The 10030-nt window shown below is 32.4% G+C and overlaps 1 protein-coding gene and 1 pseudogene across 2 annotated transcripts; both read right to left on the reverse strand.

Moving 5' to 3' along the window:
• Positions 1-296: 296 nt before the first annotated feature.
• Positions 297-3547, reverse strand: LOC129872929 (uncharacterized; annotated as a pseudogene). Its single transcript, XR_008762618.1, has 5 exons — positions 2974-3547; positions 1942-1978; positions 1624-1860; positions 1469-1516; positions 297-848 (listed from the first exon to the last, which is right to left on the reverse strand). The product of XR_008762618.1 is annotated as an uncharacterized LOC129872929 (transcript).
• Positions 3548-7757: 4210 nt separating this feature from the next.
• Positions 7758-9709, reverse strand: LOC129874818 (GDSL esterase/lipase 7-like). The gene is made up of 4 exons (XM_055950188.1): positions 9353-9709; positions 8833-9081; positions 8097-8349; positions 7758-7972 (listed from the first exon to the last, which is right to left on the reverse strand). Exons 1-4 carry the CDS (start codon positions 9707-9709, stop codon positions 7758-7760), a joined length of 1074 nt encoding a protein of 357 aa, XP_055806163.1.
• Between the last annotated feature and the right edge of the window lie 321 nt (positions 9710-10030).

Here is a 10030-nt window from a genome sequence, read left to right on the forward strand (position 1 = left end):
TACTAACAATTTTATTTATTTTCTGGGTTGGGAGAAGTAAAAATGGAAACGAGAAGGATTCCCATAAACTTTCGCGCATGAAATGGCGTGCCCTAAGATGTAAATGAAGGGAAGTGGAACCAAAGAGCATATACTGTCAAATGCTTTCTCAAATACTTATTGTTTACTACAAAACAATTAATCACCACAGCATTCAAAAGATAGGTAACTGGAGAAAGAATTTTCACAAGTGAGTAATTGGAAAATTCTACCCTCTTGAAGCAGGTGAATTGAATAATATGTCTGATCTCATAATATCAACAAGAAATTGCCACCAGTAGCATCTTTCATTAGTTAAAGCAGTGATCACATTTTATACAAGATCATGCTAATTAGTACAAGGAAAAAAAGATGCAGAACACTCTTAGCCAGCTAATATAATACGGCATATCAATGTTGTTTCTTGCTTTCTTTGGTGGTTCTGGATCCATAAACTTTTCATTCCTGTCCATTCTAGCTCTTGCAATATATCTCTCTGATCTGTGTTTGCTGGTATGCTTTTCACTCTCTCTTTTCTGTACTTGATCTAGATTTCTCTGTCTGGTATGTGCATGGCTTGCATCTACAATCTGTGCTATCTCGACTTTTCAAGGTTTTTCTATCTGGTCCATACTTTGCGCATTTCCATTGGTAGAAACAGTCGATTTCTCAATAGCTGATATGAACTTCTTCAGATGTTTTATGTACTCAGGGTAGAGCTCTAGATCACAATGGTTACCTCCTTCAACCCACAACGGGTCATATTTTTGCTTACATAGTTCAAAGAGCTGCTTACCATGGGAACAATCCACAACATCATCTGCGGTACCCTAGAAATGTCATGAAAGTCATATGAGGATGTCAGCTAGCAATTGTAGAATCAGGCGTCACCATTGTAGTTCTTGATTCTAAGGAGTTAATTCATCCAAACTACTGGCCTTCTATCTCTACCATTCCCTATGGTTTTGACTCATTTCCTGAGGATAGCTTAGATGATATAGAATAATTTTTGTTCTGCTGTTATATACTATTCTCTAGCTGGGAAACAATCAATATAGAAAACAAGGGCATAACTTCATAATTAATTACTAAAAAGAAGACTTTTATCAATGAAGTCATGCAAAGAAAAAGAAAATAAGATGAGCGAAGTACATTCCCAGAAAACAGTGGTTAAGAGTAGGAGCTGACAGGGAAAGACTGGAGGAGGAAAAGGAATAAGGGATTAAACTGAATGGTTACATCCCTCATGAGAATAATCTGGCCTCTAATTAGTTCCCCACAAAACAATCAGCCACAAAATAGAAGCGATTCATCAGTCCCTAACCAATACTCACAGAATAACAAGTGAATCAATTTTTGCTAATTTAGCGACAGTTACTAATCCATGACAGAAGAAAAAAGCACATTTAAGGTAAGATGACATATTTATGACGGGAATATGGATACTCACATGAATAATGAGGACCGGACATTCGACTAATGGTATCTTGTCAATGTTCTGCTTTGGGAAAAGAAAGAAAAACAGCTAATTACAAGAAGAAAATAAAGAAAACCAAAATTTGGTCAAATAGAGCTCCACATAACTACCACAAACAGAAGGTTAACCTTAAATATGTCAAACCAGTATGTCCGCTTAACTGGATGCAAGACGCGAACTCCAGAGAGTATCGGGCTGTGTAGAACAACTGCCCTCAATCTTGATAAGCGGGATCCCATATCTACTGTTGGTCCACTACCAACAGACTGTCCATATAATATTATATCCTCCTCTTTCACCCCGTATGTCTCTTCAAGACACTTATATGCAGCTTCTATGTCGGCGTAAGTGTTCTGCTCACTTGGCTATAGAAAAATAAGAATACAGAGTCAAATACTTTCATCTCAAACAGCCTAAATTTAATCATCTACAGAAATATTCCATACCTTGCCAGTGGACTGTCCATACCCTGAATAGTCATACCTGCCAGAAAGGAGAGAAAACTCAGAAATATTATGGTGAGTTTAACTTCCAATATGTACAGCCTTTTTGGTGTTCCTTTTTACTGTTTTTTCAACTGTGACATCAGGGATCCGATTTGAAGTCACAACTTTAATTACTTCACAGAAGACTCAGCAAACTTTCCTAAACCTAGCAGCTTCTCTTCTTCCAAATTTCATGGAAAAATATAATCTGGTACTTCGTTTAAAGGAGAGAAGGAAGAAATCAAATGAGAAGGAAAAATGAGCATCTATTAGAATTTCAAGATCATATACTTTCTGAGGAGCTCGAAATAATTCGTGAGATGACATATGTCAAAAGTTAGGTTTGTATCACTTTGTACAAACCACACAAGCAAGACACAATAAAGCTTATGTCTTAACAAAAGAAACATACTTTTTCAACATATTAATGCATATCCACCAGGTCAGACTGGAAATAAAAATCCCCAAACCATTTCAAAGTCTAACAACGACGTCAACTTTGAGGAGAGGGAACAAACACCAATCACAAAAGTTAGAACATCAGTAATCAACAAGCCTTCTCTTCACATGTAAAGATCACATACAAAACAATTAAGAACAGTAGATATCACATTCGGGTCATGGTTGTTGACACATATCATTGTGAGAAAACGTTTTCCTGTAGCAAGCACAAGCTTATCCCTGAATCACTAGATGCACCTCCTGAGCCTTAAGTTAGCTTAATTCTATTCTAAATTGATAAGCACATACATAAGAGTCACATATTATGTAACCCACTGTCAGTAACAGAGGCTAATCCACATTCCGTATTGATTATGTAACCTACGGTCATGAGCACGGATATAGATAAAATTTTGATGATATCAAAGTGCAGCCACTGCTTTTGAATTCCAGAACCATACCAATTAGGTTCTAATCCAACACAAAAGTCTTCACTAACACAACCTAAAACATCAAGCATTCTGAATCTCAGTATTACAGAGAGAAGAATACCCCATCAAATTGACCCGGAGATGGAGACTGAGTTCTGTAAACAAATCATACATCTGCCCTAAATCAGCAGCGTTTCCGTGTGAGTAGAGCACGGTCAGCTTCGCAGCCGGATTCCTCACGTACATAGCAATTATCTCCGTACCCCTCTTCGTCCATAGCTTCAAAATGTCAACGTCTTCCCCTTGAACCACCTCTGTCATCTTAAGTTTTCCGGTCGATTCTTCCACCACCACCCCATACGACGGCGGATTAGGCGGGAAAAAAGCAAACTTTGCCGCCATAGACGACGTTACAGCTCCCATCGCTCCCCCTCCCCCTATGTGTATATGTAAAAAGAAAAAGTTTCAATCAATTACCGGAATAGCTACATTCATCATACCCGAAACTAATCGATCATGTAAAAATCAATCCGAACGAGATATGTTTAAATTGTCTATGAAGATGAAAAGCCTGCAAATTGTGGAATACACAAAATTATGCATATGGGAGTTGTAAGGTTTCCGGCGAGAGATGATCATGAGGGGTTGAGACGAATGGGAGCTGTACGGAGAAAATCAGATTTTTCTTTTTTCATTTGGAGAAAATGATTTTGGTGGTGGTTTTCTCTGACACGTGGCAGCTCCTAGTATATCGTGATGTCCGTCCAACGCTTTTTGTGTACAGCTACGTACGAAGAAATACTGTCACCATTTTATAGAAATTTCATTACTTTATATAAGTTAATTATTTAGATATATATTAATTTGTACTATTATAGATTTTATCAAATTTTAATGCGGCCATATATATAAGAGTGTACAAAAATCAAATTGAAAAAAATATTATTGAGTAATTGCTATTAAGTTATTTGCTTAATTGGTTTTTAATAGTTTTATAAAAAAATTATCGGGTTATTGATTCGATATTGATTTTAATATTGGATTACTGGATAAACCGATAACTCATTAATACAATAGTAATTTACTACTTTACCCCTAAATAAATATTAAATATTAATATCAATATCTTATTGGTTACTACTTTTGCCTTTTAGCCTTCAATTCACATTATTGACCTAGTTCTTTTATTTTGCATTTGTAGAAATCTTTTCATGTTAGTCATTATTGTTTCTATTTTATGAGCATTTCGTAAAATTATATTATTGTCTTGTTGCGCCAAATTATTGGAGAAATCATATAATTATTTTATGAGCATTTTCTTATTGGTTAAATTGAAAATCAAACCGTTAAGGACCAAAACTGATAAAATGAAAACAAAAATCTTATTGGTTTGTTATTGGTTTAACATATTTCAAAATCGAAAATCGATAAATTGAACTGGTAATACATAAAATCGAACCGAACCTACCGATGCATAGCCCTACATATACATGTATCCAAGTAGATTCGCATGTATCTGTAATACATAGACAATTCTCGTTTGGCTCCCTTGCATTTTGCTCGACACTCTCCAATATATTTGGTATTCCAGATAAATGCGAATCACACCAAATATTTATAGATATATGTATCCAGTGTGTATCTATTGTGATACACATGTATTTGGGATACATAGACAAATCTCGCTCGCCTCTCTCCCTATTTTAGTTTATCCGATAGCAAAAAAACATATATCTAAGTGTATCTGACTTGAAATTTGATATAAGATTATTAATTAGTGATATAAAATATAATTATTGTAAACTAAAGAGAGAATTAGTAAAAATGATAGTAATATTTGTGTAATTAGATAGTTTCAACAACAAAAAAAATACCATATTAGTTACTCTTTGAATTAATTTATATGACATGATTCAGATTTTGATAGTCCAACTATTTTATTTTGACATTCGGATATATAATCTTTAAGGTTGAAAAATAATTTACATGAAGTTACATAAAAGTACTATAAGTCACTAAAATTAATATTTTACTATAGTTAAAGTACATACAAATAAATCGACGTAAAGAATTTTTTTGTTTGACTCTCCAAATTTAAACTGTCATGTAAATTGAGATAAAGAAAGTAAATTTTATAAGTGAAATTAGCTACGAAAAATAAGTTTCACAGACAAAATTTATAACGATTCTCATCGTTTTATGAATATTACTTGTTTTCTCCATTTTAATACTCCTCATAATTTTTTATATGTGATTTATGACTTACATGGATGGTTAGTATAGATCGTGAGGTGTTCGGGAGCGATGCAAGTCATTGATTAAGTTCTTGAGTTTAATAAAGTTAAGTTTAATCATGATCAACTTTCGATCAAGACGACCTTGAAATATTATTTTGATGTTCCCAACATGTTCGAAACATAATTTCTTTTCATATTTAATTTGTTTTAATGGAATTTCAAACATATCTCGTCATTCCGAGTCTATTAGAATTTTTGGTTATTTTGGATAACTAATTTAGTTGGTGGTTAATGGGTCAGATTCATAATTTATTTAGTATCTTTATGTGATGTGGCCCATGTAAGAGAATTTACAGATTACGATTTTTAGGATAAAATTTTATTTTGGAAATCAAATAATGATCCGTGTTGGCTGAAATTTGATGTGCGAGTTTATTTTAGTATGAGTAAATATAATCATATTTGAATTCGGGGGTTCGAGGTGACTTTTTGAACCCAATTTTTTACTCAAATAAATATAGCAATATATGTGTCATTAAATTTATATTTTTATGAATATTATGTATTTGAACAGATTTTGATCATTCAGAAGCGCTACGGAAGAGCAAATTCATAATTTGACACATGAGCTTCGATTTGAGGCAAGTAGAGATTCCTGACTTCTTTAAAGTGTTAGTTTATGAAATAAATAAATATAATGGTAATGAATAATTAGAGGGTCCCGTATAAATGAGATAACGAGCATTTATGTGGGTACTAGTGTTATAATATGAAAAAATTTACATCAAATTGTGTATTGATTGATAGTATCCCATAAGTTGTGATACGATGAAATTGTTGAGATTTGTAAATTATGTAAACTTGATTGTGATTGATGATCCTTAGTTGTAGGGTCGATTGATGAACTCATATTATATATTTGTTCATACCACTCTTATCATTGCATGATAATTATTGGTTGATATTGTCCATTTAGTTATTTGTGAGATTCGTATTCCTATTAGGCCGATGGAAAATGGTTTTGGCAAGTGACATCATGCAAAGTCGATGGAGATTCAGACGAGTGGTATTGTGCCGATGGAAAATAATTTTGGCACGTGCTATTACATCCATTGAAAATAAATTCGGCGAGTGTTATTGTGCCGATGAGAATGGTTCGAACAGGTATATGAACCTCATGAGTTCCCTTGGATCTCGACTATCCGACAAAGAAAGTGGGTGCATTCCAATTTTTGGCCAATGCATTGCTCTATATTTAATTTACATTGTATTTCATATTGATTTGGTGTTGAGTTGTTGAGATGATTGTGGTACTAATTTGACTTGATACATTTTGTGATATCAGTGGTGTAATTGATAGTTTTGAAAAGTATATGTTTTAATTGATATATTAAGGTAATTTATTTTATGAAGTAATTATACTTGTGGAAAAAGAATCTTTAGGATATATCTCGTTATCACTTCTAGAAAAGGTTAGTAATCGAATCTTGTTGAGTACACGTGTTTTCAGTACTTACTTTATACTTGTTGCACCTTTTTACGTGCAGGGGCTGAGCTAGGTACTAGTGTTACTTAACTTGCGTTGCGATTGAGATTGATGATTGTTGGAATTCAAGGTGAGCTGCTTTCTTATCTTCAACAGTATTGGAGTCTAGAGACTCCTTTGTTTTACTGTCTTATATCCTTCTAGACAATTTTTTTAGTTTTCAAACTTATTTCATATTCCTAGAAATTTTGATACTGCTATTATCAGGTCTTTGAGGTAGTTTGATTTTAACTAGTTCTGCACTTATATGAGTTAGTTGCTTGATTAAATATTTTTTCCGTATTAGTTAAATTGATTGCTGATAACAAAGTACAGGGTTTGCCTACATAAATAATAGGTGCCCTCATGGCCTAATGAAATTTTGGGTCATGAATGTTTTTTATATTAATAGTGTCTTTTTCTCTCTTAAACACACCTTATATGCATCCACTTATTTTTACTTATATAAACACAAAAAATAAGTAAAAAACTCAATTATTTTTCTAAATAAGAACATTTTTCTTCGTGTCAAACACACCCTAGATGATGTTTAAGAAAGCTTTTAAGCTGGTTAAAGTAATTTATTAATATTAAATATTATAAGTTAAATTCGGTCAGCAAAAATTATAATATCCTTTATAAAATCTATTACTTTAATTTATCCCATATATATATATATATATATATATATATATATATATATATATATATATATATATATATTGCAATTTATATAATATCCTTTCAACATCCAAACTCCCGTCTCCTCGCCATTTTCATCATTTGTCTTTTTTAATGTGATCATACTTTAAAATATATAATCCAAAATAATTTTACATTATCACTATATATGTGTTAATTCTTCCAAACAAATTATTTGATCGAATATTCATGTTAACGAATCAAGATTACTATAAATTGTTATTTGGTGATTTTTTATTTTTTATTTAACTATGAAATTTATCAACTCAACTAATTTTTAAAAATGAATTCAGAGGAAACACTTTAACACTCTTGCCTTGGTAGATATGCAAAAACCAATTAAAAATCAATAGTAAAACTTCAGATAATACTAAAAAGTACTCAGCATATACAAACCTTTTTTATTTTTCTTCTAAAAAAAAAACAAAAAAGTCTCTTATATCAATCTTCCACAAGTTCCTTAATATTTTTGGGAATACAAACAGATGTCCCATTGAAACATTTAGTAGCAATAACCCTATATAAGGTTTCAGTAAGATGATAACCATCCCAAAAGTAGTGTTTATTTGCGTCGCGGCACGGCAAAAGTTCTGGTATGCAAGCTGATGTCCCATTTCTCCAAGTGATGCAACATGGACTTGTTGGATCCATTAAACCTACAAACACAAAAATATTTACATTTTTCTTCATAGCAATGATATATTTGACTTAAATACAGGATAAGTTTGACTTTGGAAAAGAATGTAATAAATAATTAGGAACGAAAGAAATATATATTACCGTAAGTAGAAGGATTGGTGATGGCGTCGTAGCCGAGCCAGTGAGCATGGCCAAGAATAAAGGCGGAGTCTTTAAGGGTGGAAGTGAGATTTTTGAGCATGTCACTAAGCTGGCTATTGAAGATTACTGCTAGACCGTTATATTCTTCGTTGCAACGTCCATTGGGACTAAGCCACTTTGTAAATGATGGAATGCAACCAATTGGACCTATCTCGAACATTATTACCTTTCTTGCTCCTAGTCGATATAACCTCTGCAGAAACAACACGCACAATAATAATAATAACAATACTATTCATGTCAAATACTTATATGTGAATTTAATTAATATAGCAACTTAATTTGTTATGGCATGTTAATTAATGTATTTATTTTAAGTTATCGACAATATTTATTAATAGTTTATTTGGTCAAATTTTTAAAATTGGATGATTTTCATGAACTTTTGACCTTGTTTGTCACGTGCGCAAAATTTAACAACTTTTGACTTTTGATTTTGAAGGTTTTCCCATGAGCCAAGCGGTGGTCAGTGAAAAGTTCAAGATCATCGTCTATTTTTAAGGTCATAAGGTTTAAATTCCTGTTTAAAATTTATTTATTTTGGAAAGTGTTGGCTTTTCAAAAAAATACTTCTATTATTGGTTTATGTCTGACAAATCAAATTTGAATATGATTTACTAGTAATTTCTTTATGAAGAAACATAAATGGATGAGCTGCAAAAACTTTATAACTTGCCTGAAGTTGTTGAGAAAGTGCATCAATGAGAAGTTTGGCAAATGAGTGAGGAGTATATTGTTTACTGGTGCCATAAAAATTTGGCTGTAGATAGTTGTTTACATAGTCATTGCTGCCTGTAGACACGAGAAAAACCGACCTCGACAGATAGCTGGAAAACTCCTCAGGATCATCAAATTGTCTACCCAATTCTCGCTCCACCGTTCGTTCGAATAAATCAACTTGCTCTGAAATATGCAGGCACTTCCCCTACCAAAAACCAACAAAACATAAAATCTAATTAAGTTACACTATTCAAATCTCCAATTCGTCTCTACTAGAAACTTTCCTTACGTCAAGGATATTCAACCATTATATTTCTAAACAAAAAAGAAGAAGAATTTTATCTTATTTTGGAAATTGAACTCCTTTCTGACAATGTAATTATTTATAATTATCTTTTAGACGATCTGATAGTATATAAAAACAACAAAAGAAGTAGTCGTAAACACAAATGAATTGAGAAGTATATGGATCTTACGATGAAGTTTCCTGTATAAGGTAAAATACCGCAGGATCCAGATGCATAATTTAATCCAGTGAGTTTTAATGATCCTCGTAAACTCAAATAAGGTGGAGAAAACGGCAATCCAAGAAATTCAGCAATAAAATCAGCAACAGTTTTCCCATTTGTAAATCTTCCAGTAGCTCTGCCTCCATTAAAATTCGAACCATATGGTTTGAAATCAGCCTTAGCTAAAGTTGGCAAAACATTATTATTTCCACTATCAAATATTGAATCCCCAAATACATAGAGTGCTGGTGCTAGAGGAATTTCTGATTTTGAGGATTCAACATACACCAACACTACTATAATCAAGACTAAGAATTTCTCCATATATAACTATATTGTTGTTTGTATAATCAAGTTTTTTTTTGTTTTGAAGTGACTTGAGGAGATAATGGGCTTTAAATAAAGCAAGAAATTAGTATTGATTAACCTGAAATGCTGGATGAAATGTATGATAGTAATCTGGAGTCTGTTATTACTTTATTCTCTTTTTAAATAAAGTTACACGATCTCCATGTTTTTTTAGCCTGCAAAATTTATTTGTCTCATTCGCGTGATTTTCACATTTGCCTATACCAGCTAGGATAAGCAATTTTTTTGCTTAAATTATGTCACTACTGGATTTGTATGTCCCAAAAGTTATTTTTT

Source organism: Solanum dulcamara, chromosome 11, assembly GCF_947179165.1.
Source record: "Solanum dulcamara chromosome 11, daSolDulc1.2, whole genome shotgun sequence".
NCBI lineage: Eukaryota > Viridiplantae > Streptophyta > Magnoliopsida > Solanales > Solanaceae > Solanum > Solanum dulcamara.